The 16651-nt window shown below is 42.7% G+C and overlaps 1 protein-coding gene across 1 annotated transcript in view; it reads right to left on the reverse strand.

Moving 5' to 3' along the window:
- The window catches only part of DNAH7 (dynein axonemal heavy chain 7), a 160739-nt gene that overhangs the window by 50231 nt on the left and 93857 nt on the right, over nt 1-16651 (reverse strand). The window contains exons 41-45 of the mRNA XM_081189234.1: nt 14926-15155; nt 12958-13288; nt 9835-10181; nt 7905-8085; nt 3355-3540 (exon numbers count right to left, since the gene is read on the reverse strand). Of these exons, the coding sequence (XP_081045360.1) occupies nt 3355-3540; nt 7905-8085; nt 9835-10181; nt 12958-13288; nt 14926-15155 (1275 nt within the window). The remainder of the gene's footprint in view (nt 1-3354; nt 3541-7904; nt 8086-9834; nt 10182-12957; nt 13289-14925; nt 15156-16651) is intronic.

A 16651-nucleotide genomic window follows, 5' to 3' on the forward strand; every position in this document is an offset into this window, starting at 1 on the left:
GACAATACAGAAATCCAAGAGCTACTTCAAAGTAGAGCTCTCGCGGATGAAGGTGATGGACTACATGGAATTGGCGGAAATCATAGAATCATAGAATCATAGAATCATAGAATCCTAGAGTTGGAAGAGACCACAAGGGCCATCGAGTCCAATCCCCTGCCAAGCAGGAAACACCATCAGAGCACTCCTGACATATGGTTGTCAAGCCTCTGCTTAAAGACCTCCAAAGTAGGAGACTCCACCACACTCCTTGGCAGCAAATTCCACTGTCGAACAGCTCTTACTGTCAGGAAGTTCTTCCTCATGTTTAGGTGGAATCTTCTTTCTTGTAGTTTGGATCCATTGCTCCGTGTCCGCTTCTCTGGAGCAGCAGAAAACAACCTTTCTCCCTCCTCTATGTGACATCCTTTTATATATTTGAACATGGCTATCATATCACCCCTTAACCTCCTCTTCTCCAGGCTAAACATGCCCAGCTCCCTTAGCCGTTCCTCATAAGGCATCGTTTCCAGGCCTTTGACCATTTTGGTTGCCCTCCTCTGGACACGTTCCAGTTTGTCAGTGTCCTTCTTGAACTGTGGTGCCCAGAACTGGACACAGTACTCCAGGTGAGGTCTGACCAGAGCAGAATACAGTGGCACTATTACTTCCCTTGATCTAGATGCTATACTCCTATTGATGCAGCCCAGAATTGCATTGGCTTTTTTAGCTGCTGCGTCACACTGTTGGCTCATGTCAAGTTTGTGGTCAACCAAGACTCCTAGATCCTTTTCACATGTACTGCTCTCAAGCCAGGTGTCACCCATCTTGTATTTGTGCCTCTCATTTTTTTTGCCCAAGTGCAATACTTTACATTTCTCCCTGTTAAAATTCATCTTGTTTGTTTTTGCCCAGTTCTCTAATCTGTCAAGGTCGTTTTGAAGTGTGATCCTGTCCTCTGGGGTGTTAGCCACCCCTCCCAGTTTGGTGTCATCTGCAAATTTGATCAGGATGCCCTTGAGTCCATCATCCAAGTCGTTGATAAAGATGTTGAATAAGACCGGGCCCAAGACAGAACCCTGTGGCACCCCACTAGTCACTCTTCTCCAGGATGAAGAGGAACCATTGATGAGCACTCTTTGGGTTCGGTCAGTCATCCGAACTGGCAGAATCCGAGACCAGGGAGAAGAGTCGGTGGAAGAAGATTGGAAGAAATTTAAAGATTATTTACAGAAATATTACAAAATTAATGAATGTTAGAATGATGTCAGAATTAAGTTAAGTGGTTTAAGCAGCAATGTTATAAAGGTGTATGTAAAAATGGATTATTAATAGGTGAGAATCCAAAGTTATAATATATTAAGTTAAAGGATTAAGATAAAAACAAAGAGGGAAAGAAATTGCCGAATTAACTAACTGAATTGGAATACAAAAAAGGGAGGTGTGAGGAGGTCAGGGAAGCAAGGAAATGAATGTAAGGTGGAAAGATTGATGTATTTTTTAAAGTGTTTTTTATCTTTTTTGTATTTTGTATTTTTCTTTTATTCTTATTTCTGTCTTTTTTTCTTTTCTTTTTATCTATGTAATTTTTTTCTTTGAAACCTTAATAAATATCATTTAAAAAAAAACAAAGTAGAGCTCTCACCCAGTTAAAAGAAATCTTAGTCAATTAATCATGGGCGTTTCAGGCAATCAATTGATTAATAAACAATCCATTAAATCTGCACATATCTGCATTTGCGCGTCAAGGTCCCCCAGGCCACCCCAATAACTCACACTTCACACATCAATTTTTGTTTAGGGTTTTTGGCATGAATTTGGCCACAACTTTATTTAAATACACACACGTGAGTGGTTGCTTAGGCATTGGTTACGACTATCTGTCCTTGCCCCAGGGACAGAACTGACTTCCGGATTCCAGCGGAAGCCAGTGAGGGAAACAATGTTGGGGAGAAATGAAGCTGGGCATCAGTCCCTCACTTCTCACCCTCATGCTCCTGGTGGCTTGCACGGCCCAAGTCCGATGCCAGGGACAAGGACAAAAAGAATGGCAAGCCCCTGGATTCCTTTAACGGAATTCCCTTTCTGCACCACCATTGGAGAGGTAGGCACTTACCCCTCCACCAACCAATCTGAACCAATGCCTAACGGCCAACCTTACAAGTTGTGACGATTTGCTACGCAGTAGGCAAAACCAAATGGCAACAGCCAATCAGCCAAATGGACGAAATTCCTACCAGGCCCCTGCCCCAAGGCAGACGACCCCATGACAGGCATAGCAAAGTCAGAGGACAACGAACACCCCCCCCCTTTTCAGGGAGGGTGGGCAGGTGATCCGGTGCACGCAGCCCAAGAGAAGGCCCCAGGCTGCGAGTCCTGTATTTAAGACCTCTGACCCCTCCCACACTTTAGCAACATAACATTCTCCCCAGCAACACTCCTTGCCCAATCACAGCATGTGGCCAATTTCCCCAACAACAGTGGGGTGGCCTTTTTGGCCCCCACCGCAATACGTGCTCTCTATTATGGAGAACACACTATACGGAATAAAACCTTAACTTTCAACTAGAAGTGAAAATGATCTCGCAAGGAAGCGTGGCCATTTAAACTGCTAGCATGAAGTCGGAGCCCCATCAAAGAAAAGGACAGAAGTATCTAGCCTCTGCTCATTTATTTCCCCCATTCTCTGACTTCATCTATTCTAACCTGTCGGAACCAAACCTGAAAGTCTCATTAGTGTCTTGTTCACTTGCGAGAGCAAAGAGGAGCCATAAATTTTGCTGATGATCCTGCTCTGGAAAAAGTCCCAGAGTTGTGTTCCCCTGTGTTCCTTCTCTTATCTAAAGAAGTCAGATTAGCCTCAACCAGAGCCAGGGCCTTTTCAACACTGGCTCCGGCCTGGTGGAACGCTCTGCCTCATGAGACCAGAGCCCTGCAGGATCTGATATCTTTCCGCAGGGCCTGTAAGACAGAGTTGTTCTGCCTGGCCTTTGGCTTGGAGCCAATTTGATTCCCTCCCCCTCTTTCTTTTTCCTTTTTCTTTTCTCCTCCTGTGATGAGGCTGCATTTTAATATTTTAATGTTTCAATATGTAAATTGTATTTTAATCTTGTTTTAAAGTTGTATTCATTCAACTTGTTTTTATTATTGCTTGTTAGCCGCCCTGAGCCCGGCCTTGGCTGGGGAGGGCGGGGTATAAATAAAAATTATTATTATTATTATTATTATTATTATTACAGCAAACACTATTTTAATCTCTTCACTTCTGTTCCAGACTAGGTTAAACGTCTGGCCAGTTGGCGGAAACCAGCTGCTTATTTGGTATAGAAACATTTCAATCACACAAAAAATGTAATTTATTCCTTCATTCCTTACCTGTCGGTAGCTGGATGTGAAGGCTCCCAGATAAGCCACAATGCCTGATGAGATGAGGATATCGCCTGTCAAATTGATATACTGCTTTCCGAGTTCCAAAGCTGTCTGGCTCCAGCGGGTTTTCTCACCTCCAAGGCCACCAAGTAATTTTTCTGCTCGGTCCAGTTTTTTGCTGCACAGGTCAACCTTAAAATCAAAACATAAACTTTAGGCAAAATACTTTGCAGCTATTGTTACCGCAGATTTTGCTTTTAATGCTTCTGAGAGCAAGCACAGATGCATCGATTTTGCCCGGCTATATTATTATTTCTCAATAAAATAAATGGCCTTTGGATTTGAAGCTGCAATGCCTTAAGGGGGAAAAGCGGGGAAGAAAACGTGTGTGACAGATTGTCATGGCTGAATTCAGCAAGGTCTATGGCATTTCCATTCTTCTTTCCCTCAAATAAATTATTGCCTTCCGCCTGAAATGTGAAATTGATAATGGATTTATATGCGATACAGAAAACAGTAGCATCTGAAAAAGCAATGCATAGCTCACGAAAGCATTGTGCTGACTTGCGAAGGTCACTTTCATATGAATGCGGGCCATGAGCTGAACGCAGACTGAATTTTCTATCGGCTTCTCAAATATGTCTGCCGATATTGGAGATTTTGGAAACGCCGCACAGGGCTGCAAATTCACACAGGGACCAACATTGTCTGCTGGCTGTGAATCTATGCTGCAAACATTCTTGCCTAATAAGAATGGGAGGAAGAAAAGGAATCTGGGAGCTAGCGACTCCTCCTTCTCCCTTGTTTCTTCTTTGAAAGTCCCCAGATTTGGTAGGAAAAATTCAGGCATACAGGCAGAAGCTGTACCTCTGCCAGACTAAAGTCCAACACACAAAGAAGTCGTAGTTGCATGCTACAAGAGAGACTCCCTTGGGTTCATTTTCTCTTCACCTTTATTCCATTTCCAAGCACAATTCAAAGTGTTGGTGCTGACCTTGAAAGCTGTAAATGGCCTTAACCCAGAAGGAGCATCTCCACAGCAATCGTTCAGCCTGGACACTGAGGTCCAGCTCCGAGGGCCTTCTGGCGGTTCCCTCCCTGCAAGAAGTGAGGTTACAGGGAACCAGGCAGAGGGCCTTCTCGGTAGTGCCCTGTGGAACGCCCTCCCATCAGATGTCAAGGAAATAAACAACTATCTGGCTTTTAGAAGGCAGGGAAGTTTTTAATGTTTGATGCTTTATCGTGTTTTTAATATTCTGTTGGAAGCTGCCCAGAGTGGTGGGGGAAACCCAGCTGGATAGGCAGGGTATAAATAATAAATTATTGTTGTTGTTGTTGTTGTTGTTGTTCTTGTTCTTGTTCTTGTTATTCAGATGCTTCCATGTTCCAACAAAAGGCATATCACTGCGTTGCAGGGGGTTCCAACCAAACAATTATTTGATTGTATTTTGGTTTCTATGGAAGCCGCCCAGAGTGGCTGGGGAAACCCAGCCAGATGGGCGGGGTACAAATAATAAATTATTATTATTATTATTATTATTATTATTATTATTATTATTATTATTCTGTGTTCCATACCAAAAACCTGCGTCTTCCTGCTTTGCTTTGTGTTCCTGGGTGACAAGAGCCTTACTAGACAGATCAGACCAAGGGTCAATCTAATCCAGACCATAAATTCAAAGCAATAGGATACTACTGCAACAATCATGGCTTCGCCTACAAAATCCTAGGAGCTGTAGTTTGTTAAGGATGCTGAGAGTTGTCAGGAGACCTCTATTCCTCTCCCAGAGCTAGATTTCCCTGCGAGGGCTGACAGTCAGACAGTCAGCCAGCACTATAGGAGGGAGGATGGAAAGGGATGGAGAACGAAGACCAACAGCAAGAGGAAAAAGGAGAGCGAAGTGTGGAAATGTGGAAGCCAGTGTGACTGTGGGAGAGGAGGAGGAGAATGCTGTTAAGGGAGAAAAGGAACCAGAAATTGGAGGAGAGAGAGAAGAAAGAGGGCAAATGGAGGAGGATCAGAAAGGGAGCAAAACACCTTACAAAGGGCCACTTTTAGGAAGCATGTCTAATGCTGGCAGGCTCTATGGATCCCTTCTCCTTGGGTATTCAGGGGGATCAGCTAGACCTGTGCAGAAGAGGAGCTATCCATTACACACAGACCCTCTCTGACAAAAGACCAAGTTCACATATGGCTTGGAACTGACATCACTGTTACCTAGCATGGCAGCAAATCCAGAGATCTAGGGAGCTCATTAAAGCCCATGGCCTAAATTTGTCTTCTCTGTAAAGGTAAAGGGACCCCTGACCGTTAGGTCCAGTCGCGGACGACTCTGGGGTTCATCTCGCTTAACTGGCTGAGGGAGTCGGCGTACAGCTTCCGGGTCATGTGGCCAGCATGACTAAGCCGCTTCTGGCAAACCAGAGCAGTGCACATAAACGCCATTTACCTTCCCGCCGGAACGATACCTATTTATCCACTTGCACTTTGACATGCTTTCATTTTTTATTTTTTTAAAGTAATATTTATTAAAATTTTACAAACAATAAAGAATTTCAAAGTTTAAACATAAAAAATAAGATCAAAGAATAACCCTAATAAAAGAAAAAAGAGCTACAAGTATACAAAAACAAAACACGTGAAAAATGCAAAATAGAAAACAGTTAAAAAGAAGAGAAAAAGAAAGAAAGAAATCAATATTTTCATATCTTATACTTCATTTACTAGTTTCCTGACCTCCTCACACACCCCTTTTTGTATTCCAATTCAGATATTTAGTTCAGCAAGTCCTTACCCTCTATCATTTATCCTTGCTCAACATCTTAACCTATTATAAATATATATTTTCCACCATTATCAATCCATATTTACATACTCTTGTTAATCTTTTTACCAATACCGCTTGTTTTCAATCCAACATCTCTTTAACATTCATTAATTTTACAGTATTTCTGCAAATAGTCTTTAAAATTTTTCCAATCTTCTTCCACCACCTCTTCTCCCTGATCTCGGATTCTGCCAGTCATTTCTGCCAATTCCATGTAGTCCATCACCTTCATCTGCCATTCTTCCAGAGTGGGTAGATCTTGTGTCCCACTTTGACATGCTTTCAAACTGCTAGGTTGGCAGGAGCTGGGACTGAGCGAAGGAAGCTCACCCCATTGCGGGGATGTGAACCGCCGACCTTCTGATCGGCAAGCACTAGGCTCTGTGGTTTAGACCACAGCGTAGCATTAACTAAAAGGCAATACTCACCGGCCAACAGGCATGGCATAAGACGGTTCAGAAACTTCAGCTAGTGCAGAATTCAGCGGCCAGGTCGCTCACCGGAGCAAGGTGGTTTGAGTATATTACACCGATCCTGGTCCAGCCGCACTGGCTACCAATTAGTTTCTGGGCCCAATTCAAAGTGCTGGTTTTGACCTTTAAAGCCTTAAACGGCTCAGGAGCACAATACCTCAAGGACCGCCTCTTCCTATATGAATCTACCCGGACCCTGAGATCACCTTCTGAGGCCCTCCTTCGTGTGTCTCCTCCTCGAGTCCAGAGGGTGGCAAAACAAGAACGGGGTCTTCTCTGCAGTGGCTCCCCGTCTGTGGAATGCTCTCCCCAGGGATGTTTGCCTGGCGCCTTCATTATACACCTTTGGGCACCAGGCAAAAACGTTCCTTTTTAACCAGGCCTTTGGTTGATCTTATTGACATCCAGCACCTTTTTCGAATGTGGCTTTTGGGGGCGGGGTGAGTTATTGGGCTACTGCTTTTGCTTTGATTTTATATGTTGTGGTCTTGTTGTGAACCGCCCTGAAACCTCTGGGTATAGGGCGGTGTATAAGTTGGATGGATAAATAAATAAATAATCCCAGCACAGAGTCTTCCATAAACCAGGCATCTCCAAACTCGGCCCTCCAGCTATTTTTGGGACTACAATTCCCATCACCCCTGACCACTGGTTATGTTAGCAAGGGATGATGGGAGTTGTAGTCCCAAAACAGCTGGAGGGCCGAGTTTGGGGATGCCTGCATAAAGTGTCTCTTGATGCAACTGACTCTGGAGGCTGCCAGGAAGAAGATGGGAAAAGGAAAACCGTCTTCCGCCAGAGCATCTCAGGATCAAAGTCTTTGAATTTTTAAATGGTGCATCTGATTGGCAGCTGCCTGACAGCCCTGATGACAGAGACACCCTAAATCCGGGGTCTGCAACCCGCGGCTCCGGAGCCGCATGTGGCTCTTTTACACCTTTGCCGCGGCTCCGGGGCGGATACTAGCGAGGGGAGGAGGCACATTGTGTGCCCACTGTGGCGGGCGCTGTACTGGCTGTAACGTCACATGGGGGCGGTGCGTGCGTTAGTCACGCACCGTCCCGACGTCACCTTCCCGCCCGCTGTCAGATCGGAGGGCAGCGGCGCGCATGCTTTAAATGTCGCAATGGTTTTGCAGCTCCCAGGTTTTTTTTCCTTTGGAAACGGGTCCAAGTGGCTCTTTTTGTCTTAAAGGTTGCAGACCCCTGCCCTAAATAAATAACACGAACCTATGAGCCGACTCCATGTTACTTACCTGGTTCTCTAGGTCTGCTTTCTCCTGCTTCTTTTGTTCCAGTGTCTTTTGAAGTTTCGCGAGCTTGTCCTGAACTTCCTTCAGGGCTGCTTGTTTCTTTCTCAAACCATCCATAGCAATCTTCAGTTCCCCTTCCGCTGCGCTCAGCTTTATCTTCTTAGGGGCAACGACTTTAGCCACTCTGATGAAATGGTAACATGTCACAGAGACCGTTTTTACGCATCCACATGCAAACAAAAGACAATTTATGCCCCACTTCTGCACCAATACTCCCTCCCCGCCAAACACAGAGCCACACGCATGGCAATTTTTGAGGTATTAGTTTTTGTACTTCCTTCTCCCTAAAACACATGTTTTTGTATGCACTCAAACTTTAAAATACTATTTAATGCATTTTAAATCACAAAATATGGAGAAGTACAAAAACAGAAAAGAAACTGTGTTGTGATCTACGTATTAGCCTGGCAAGCGTATATCAGGTTGGCTTACTAAAAGATGCTGATGGAACAAAATCCTTCAGCCTCACAACTAATTTCTGAGGCTGTCTGTTCCACTGTCCAACAGCTATATTATTATTAATTAATTAAATTTGTGTACCACCTTATACCCGCAGGTCTCAGGGAGGTTCACAACATAAAACCACAATAAAAGGTAAAGGGACCCCTGACCATTAAGTCCAGTCTTCTCTTTGTTTTCTTTTTAAAGGTGAAGGGACCCCTGACCGTTAATTCCAGTCATGACTGACTCTGGGGTTGCAGCACTCATCTCGCTTTATTGGCCAAGGGAGCCAGCGTACAGCTTCCGGGTCATGTGGCCAGCATGACTAAGCCTCGCTGAAGCGCCCGGAGCCTCCGCCTCTTCCCTGCCACCCTCCACCCTTTGCACCACGGCAGCGGATATACTTAAGACGGCCCTGATTATTATTAATAATAACAAATAATAATAATAATAATATAGTCATACCTCGGGATAAATACACTTCCGGTTGAGCGCTTTCGGGCTGCGCTCCGCGGCGACCCGGAAGTAATGGAGCACGTTACTTCTGGGTTTTGCCGCTCGCGCATGTGCAGACGGTCAAAATGACATCACGCGCATGTGCGAAAGCAGCAAAATGCGACCCGCGCACGCGCAGATGCGCTATTGCATCTTACGTTCTGTTCGGGATACGAATGGGGCTCCTGAACAGATCCCGTTCGCATCCCGAGGTACCACTGTAATAATACAGTCATACCCTGGAAGTTGAACGGAATCTGTTCCAGAAGTCCGTTTGACTCCCAAAACGTTCGGAAACCAAAGCACGGCTTCCGACTGGCTTCAGGAAGCCAATCAGAAGCCCCGTTGGACATTCTGCTTACAAAAATAGTTTGCAAACTGGAACACTCACTTCCGGGTTTGCGGCATTCAGGAGACAAAACGTTCGAGAACTAAGCTGTTAGAAAACCAAGGTACGACTGTAATAATAATAATAATAATAATAATAATAATAATAATAATAGGGTGGCAGTTTGCTCCTGAAACTTTCTATGCCTTGGTGAAGAAGGAGCAAGAAAAAGAAATATCTAGCAAGACAAAATCCTTCATTCATATCTAAACAGGCCATGCAAAGCTCTCTTACAATGATGACTTTAATATGGGCCCTGAAGTTCTTCCAAACTGCCTTTAACTGATATTTTAGTGCTGCGTATCTTAACGTTTTATGCCGTGCTTTGATATCCTCTCAAGACCACCACAAAACACATTGCTTTAACTGCTGCCGTTGTAATATTTGTAGATGCTTCCGTGTTTTATAGATTGTGGTTTTATGGGTTTGCGACACGTTATTGGGTTTTATGTTATTAAATATGCTGTGAGGAAGGCGCCTTGGGAGGGGTAAGGCGAAAGGCGACCTCTCAAAGCTGAAATGAATGACTGCTCTTAAACAAGGACTTACTTATCGTAGGAATCCATGGCAATGACCCATTTGCATAGGCCTTCTGCGGCCGTGGAAGCGTTCCGAATCTTTTCCGGCACAAACTCAGGATTGGTGATATACTGTTTTCTAATGATGCTCATGTACGCTGGAGGGATGTTGTCCTTGTCGTACTCATGAAGCGACTGCAAAAACCTCATGTCCCCCAGGAGTTTCTTAGCAGGACCCCAGAAATCTTCTATCTTTTTCCCTGTACCTGTGGGATCTGGAATTTTATCTGCCTTGATGCCTTTCAAGATGCAAATTGTTTCCATGACAAGCTTCACGCCAGCAGGAGGGCTCTTCATCGACTTCACAACAGTGATATCCTTAAAATAAATAATAGTTCTTCCGTCTCTAGAGTTCAAGCATTCTACTAGATTTCATCTCAATATATCCACATCAATGTGTTAGCATCAGAAATCTTGCAGCAAATGCACCATCAGTTTCCCACCTCACATTCCAGCCTCCCCAGCTTTTATTCTCATTCCTACCTTACCTCACCACCATCTACATCAGGGGTCAGCAACCCTTTTCAACCATGGTGGGCCAGACTATATTTTTGGGGAGGAAATGAACGAATTCCTATGCCCCACAAATAACCCAGAGATGCATTTTAAATAAAAGCAAACATTCTACTCATGTAAAAACACCAGGCAGGCCCCACAAATAATGCAGAGATGCATTTTAAATAAAAGGACGCATTTTACTCTTGTAAAAACACACTGATTCCCGGACCGTCCGCGGGCTGGATTTAGAAGGCAATTGGGCCACATCCGACCCCCGGGCCTTCGGTTGCCTACCCCTGATCTACATGTTGCACAAATGTTAAGTTTAGGGAAGCTTTTTCTAATATACACCAAAAACCTATCTGAGCCATTTTGTCTGAGGCAAAATGGCTATTGCAAAACAACGGAATACTACAAGTACCTACAGTACAATCACAAATTGTTCCCCATGGCTTCTTCCGACAGCATCTGGTATCGTTCTGTCTGCATCAAGATAGATTCCAAAATGTGGAACTGTCACAGTTAGACTGACAAATCAACAACATACCTTTCCTTCCTTTAAATATCATTTCTTTTCAAAGCTGATATTGCAGCCGTAGCAGCCAACTCCTAGGGGCCGAAATCCCTTTGGGTCAATTAGGCGGGGCGGGGCTTACCTCCCCCCCCCCCAATATTTTATTCAAGTTGGCACCCCTGACTGTATCTTATTATTTTCAAAATACATTACAGTATTGCTTTCTAAAACTCCTAGCTATATGATTCAGCAATCTGAAAACAAATCCTAAAACGCCGTTGCATATATGTTGCATATATTCAGAACGTTGTATATATTCAGAACACACAACCAAGAAGTCAGTTTCTCTCTCTCTCTCTCTCTCTCTCTCTCTCTCTCTCTCTCTCTCTCTCTCTCTGGGTTGCCAGATGCCCTCTTTTTCCAGGACATGTCCTCTTTTTCATGGGTATGTAAAATGAGCATCGTCATAGCAATCCATAGTTAAAAGTAGAAGTTGGTGGCGTTTAAGGAGATAACAGAAATCACTGGGTTAAAGCTGATCAAAAGTCCAGCGGTAGCATTATCATCAATTTCCAGTGGGGTTGAAGGTTCGCAGGCTAGGAAGGACTTGCTCACAAATTTATTGGCAGCTGAACAAATTATTATAGCTAGGAAATGGAAGGGGCAAGCAGAATATAAATTGGAAGAATGGTATAAACAGGTATGGGATATAGCTATTGATGACAAATTAACATGAGCTATTAAGGTAAGACGGGGAATACGCAGGAGAAATGATTTTGAGGAGATATGGAGGGTGTTTGTAGAATATGTACTGTTAAAACGGAAAGGGGTCAAACCATCACAAGAGGTGTTGAAATTTTGGGAGGTTGGATAGTTACAATGGAATGGTCTCGGGGTGCACATTTTATTCTTATTTATTTATTATTATTACTTCGTAAAAAATAAATTTAAAAAGGAATGTATAAAATGTAAATGTATAAAATATAAATAATAGAATGATTTTTTTAAAAGTAGAAATTGGCAAATGTGTCCCCCTTTTTGCTCTTCAAAATATGGCAACCCTATGTCTCTCTCTCTGTATACACACACAGACACAGACACAGACACACACACAGTGGTACTTTGGTTTATGAGCTTAATCCATTCTGGAAGTCCATTCTTAAACCAAAACTGTTCTTAAACTGAGGCGCGTTTTCGCTAATGAGGCCTCCCACCACTGGTGCCCTTCCACCGTTCGGCTTCCGTTTGTAGACAGAGGTAAAGTTTGCTAACCGGAACACTACTTCCAGTTTTATGGAGTTCGTAAAGTGAATCATTCGTAAACAGGACTGTTCTTAAACTGAGGTATCACTGTGTGTACCCCCCCACATACATATATATACACATATACATACATACACACACACACACACACACACACACACACATATACACACACACACACACATATATATATACACATATACATACATATATATATATATATATATATATATATTACATGTATATACACATACACACACACACACATATGTGTGTGTGTGTGTATGTGTGTGTGTGTATGTGTGTGTGTGTGTACAGTGGTGCCTCGCAAGACGAAATTAATTCGTTCCGCGAGTTTTGTCGTCTTGCGATTTTTTTCGTCTTGCGAAGCACGGTGTTGGGAAAGTTTTGGAAAAGCTTCAAAAATCACCAAAGTCTTTAAAAACATCAAAAAAGGCTACCACACCGCGTTCTATGAGTTGCTCCTCGAAGTCAAGTCGCAACTGTATTAACGGTGTTAAGAAAAAGGAAACAAACTTGCAAGACGTTTCCGTCTTGCGAAGCAAGCCCATAGGGAAAATCGTCTTGCGAAGCAACTCAAAAAACCAAAAACCCTTTCGTCTTGCAAGTTTTTTGTCTTGCGAGGCATTCGTCTTGTGAGGTTCCAGTGTATATTATATACATATATATATACACATACACACACACATATATGTGTGTGTGTGTATATATATATATATATATTATACACACACACACACACACACACACACACACACACACACACAGACACACCTTTATATATCCTGAAGGCCATACCTGTGCAGTCAAAGTGTCAAGAGCAGCCAGGGCGCTTTCCAGGATTGGCAAGGCTTCGGCCAAATCAGCATCGCACTCATCTTTGATCGCTTTGGCAGCCATGGCTTGCTCGTTAGCCACGATTTCATCGGCTTTCACTATTTTCTCCGTTTTGGCAACTTCCAGGGACTCCTTCTCAATCACGAGCATCATCTCGTCCACCTGCTTGCTGGCTACCCTGAGCTGGGGCTGCAGGGCTTCCAACTCCACCTGCATCGTGGCCACCTGGGCTGCCGCCGAGTCCAGTTTCTGCAAGCCAACTTCGTACCTTTTCTTCATTTTCATCACCTGCCTGGAAGCAATTCAGGAGATGTTCACACCGGCAACAAGTGTTGTCAAGTTAATCCGAAAGCAGCCCCTTTTGCTGAATGCACATCTGATTCCATTTCCCCTTTCCAGTAACCAACTATCAATCTTCTTGGGTTTTTAAAGCCTGACTCAATTTCATAACCTTATTAACTCAAAGATCTATTTATTTCACATATTTTAAGATTACATTCCAAGGTAGCCAGCAACCTACTTTTAGATAACTATTACTTTACCCTTTTTTAAAACTCACTTTCCCCTGACAAGGCCACAAATCCTGGACCAATTTGAGGTGCTGGTGTTTACCTATAAAACCATTCCTAGCCTAGGATTAAGGTACGGTAATTCAAAGACAGACTCTCCCTGTTTCAACCTTTGCGTTGCCTACATTTTGGCCAATTGGGCCCTGGGCTCTGTGTATCTACACTTTTTCAAGTCCTAGAGAACCTCCCCAGGAGTCAGGAAATGTAAGTCTTTCAAATGCAGATGGGGCACAGCATGTCATCTCAGCTGCTGATTTTGGCAGGCTTTGTAAGCTGCTTTGAGCACTGGGAAAGCCAGTGCAAGCTAAATAAATGAATGGGTGGTTAAGCGCACAAATAAATACAAACACCTTACAACAAACTCAATTATATAAAAAAAATTAAAAGTGGAAAAAAAGTTTCTAACAGTTCAGAAAAGCAGACGCTATCTTGCAAAGAGACGAAAGTCACCAGCTACAATATTTTTATTAGCCTGCTATCAATACAGGTCTATGCACGTCATTTGGGAAGCATCAACACCTTAAGACAGGCATAGGCAAATTCGGCCCTCCAGATGTTTTGAGACTACAATTCCCATCATCCCTGACCACTGGTCCTGTTAGAGATGATGGGAGTTGTAGTCCCAAAACATCTGGAGGCCTGAGTTTGCCTATGCCTGTCTTAAGAGAAGAAAGAAAAGGGTCAAAACTCTTAGGTTTGTTTGTTTGTTTGTTTGTTTATTAATTACAAAAGCTTCTTTGCCTGGTCATCTACAGGAAATCCTTACTCATGAAGGGTGACCAAGTGAGAAAAATTGCACACCTGGTCTAACACCCTACATACCAATAATAATAATAATAATAATAATAATAATAATAATAATAATAATAATAATAATAATAATAATTTTATTATTTATACCCGCCCATCTGGCTGTGTTTCCCCAGCCACTCTGGGCGGCTCCCAACAGAATTTTTAAAAACAAGATAAAACATCAAACATTTAAAACTTCCCTAAACAGGGCTGCCTTCAGATGTCTTCTAAAAGTCAGATAGTTGTTTATTTCCTTGACATCTGATGGGAGGCGTTCCACAGGGCAGGTGCCACTACCGAGAAGGCCCTCTGCCTGGTTCCCTGTAACTTCGCTTCTCGCAGTGAGGGAACCACCAGAAGGCCCTCAGCGCTGGACCTCAGTGCCTGGGCTGAACAATGGGAGTAGAGACGCTATACGTTATATGTCCAAGTGGGGAATAATGAGAACAACTTGCCTTTTGTGCATGCTATACTCAATCTGTTATATGGGGCTGGAAGCGCAGGCAGGGGCTGGGAGCGGGGAATGCAAGGCTATTTCTCATATCAAAATTTTATATTAATAACTTACGCCCTATTCTTTTCCAACAGAGATTTGAATGTAGAAATCAACTCTAGGTATGAAGTAGGTGTTACATAGTTGTGTCTCTGGAGTTCGTTAAAGAATGATTCAGACAAATTAATGGTAGTAGTATGAAATTTTTGACACATATCGATGCAGCCGTCTCGGGTTTCCTCTGACATTTCGATATCTTCTAGGGAGCGAGTAGCAACAGCCTGCAACGCATCTGAAGGCCACGACTAAATTTAAGGAAGAGGAGCAAATAATTTATTCTTATCATGGAAACAAGATATTGCATAAAGAATGCTTCCGCTGCGGTGTTTTGTTAGCCCCTAAATGGAAAATGAGCAAGGTCCCAACTAAGGAAGAACAGCGTTAGATAGTTACAATAGAATGGTCTCAGGGGTCTGGGGTGCACATTTTTAATGTTTATTTATTTATTATTATTAATTTGTCAAAAACAAAAAATAAAATGAATTGGGAGGAAGAGTGTATTGACAATGCAATTAACAAAAATTCTGTACATTGTGGAATTAATAATGTGAATCTTGTAGGTCATGGAATTTAGCTATAGCAGACAGTGGGAAGAATAATGCAGTTAAAGAAACAAACCCATTCTTAATTGTTTCTAAACAAATACAACAACCATTAGACATTTACCCAGCAGTACATCTAATGGTTTCTGTTTTATCCCATTTCTTTAGACATACATTTACACATTCAACATTCAAACATAGTGCTTAATATAACCCTTCCACTGAGATGGAATATGCGCAACTTGCGGACTTAACATATAGAATAAGAAAACAAGAAGAATGTACGTTTAAAGAAGATTGGAAAATGTTTATTGAATATACGGGGGGAAATTGTGTAAACCTGAAAACGCTGGCAGCACTAAGATAAATTCAACAGGCTAAACAAGTTTTGATGGATGTATTAATGGTTTAGTTTATGTAAAATGTGCCGGGATTTATGATATGCAAAATGAACCATGGAAAGAGAAGAAGGGAAGTCATTGATATCTTAAGGATGTAAAATGAGTATTTAAAATTGTAAAACAGAAAACTCAATAAAAATTATATACAAAAGAGAGAGAGAAAGTGGTTCCTCAGTCCCGCACTAGACAAGACTAGGCAAAGCCTGGTATTTTGAATACGAGGGCAGGGACTAGCAATTTAATCAGTAGCTTGATAGCATATATATATATATATATATATATATATATATATATATATATATATGCGTGCTTCCTGGTCTTATCTACTAAACTGGGAGGAAACATGGCACGCTAAGTTCCTATGACAGTATTGACAATATGCCTTCAAGTAGTCACAGCTGAAAGTATTCTACAGGGATTCTGTTACATACACCGGAAGGACAGTCCAACACAACATTATGCACACTTAAACCTATAGAAATTAATAAGTTTAAGGATCAAGGTAATCATAATGTCAGTGTTGTGTCTCTGGAGCCCCAAGCCCCTTTTTCTTGCTCAGAAACAACTGCGGAGAGGCCTGAATTGGTTGGGGACATGACACAGAGGGAGGGGTTTCTAGCCCTCAGCTTTTGCACCATGGCCCTAATCCAAATCACACACACATAATACACACCCCAAAAACTATTAGCCACAAGCTAAAGTCAGAATAAATGTTTTCCCTTCTGAAAAGGGGAAGATTGGCGGATGTCCCATACCAAGATAGGCTGCGCCCATGCTCGCAGGATATTGAATGTATGG

The sequence above is a fragment of the Podarcis bocagei genome, assembly GCF_964188305.1.
Source record: "Podarcis bocagei genome assembly, chromosome: 1".
NCBI classification, from domain to species: Eukaryota; Metazoa; Chordata; class Lepidosauria; order Squamata; family Lacertidae; genus Podarcis; species Podarcis bocagei.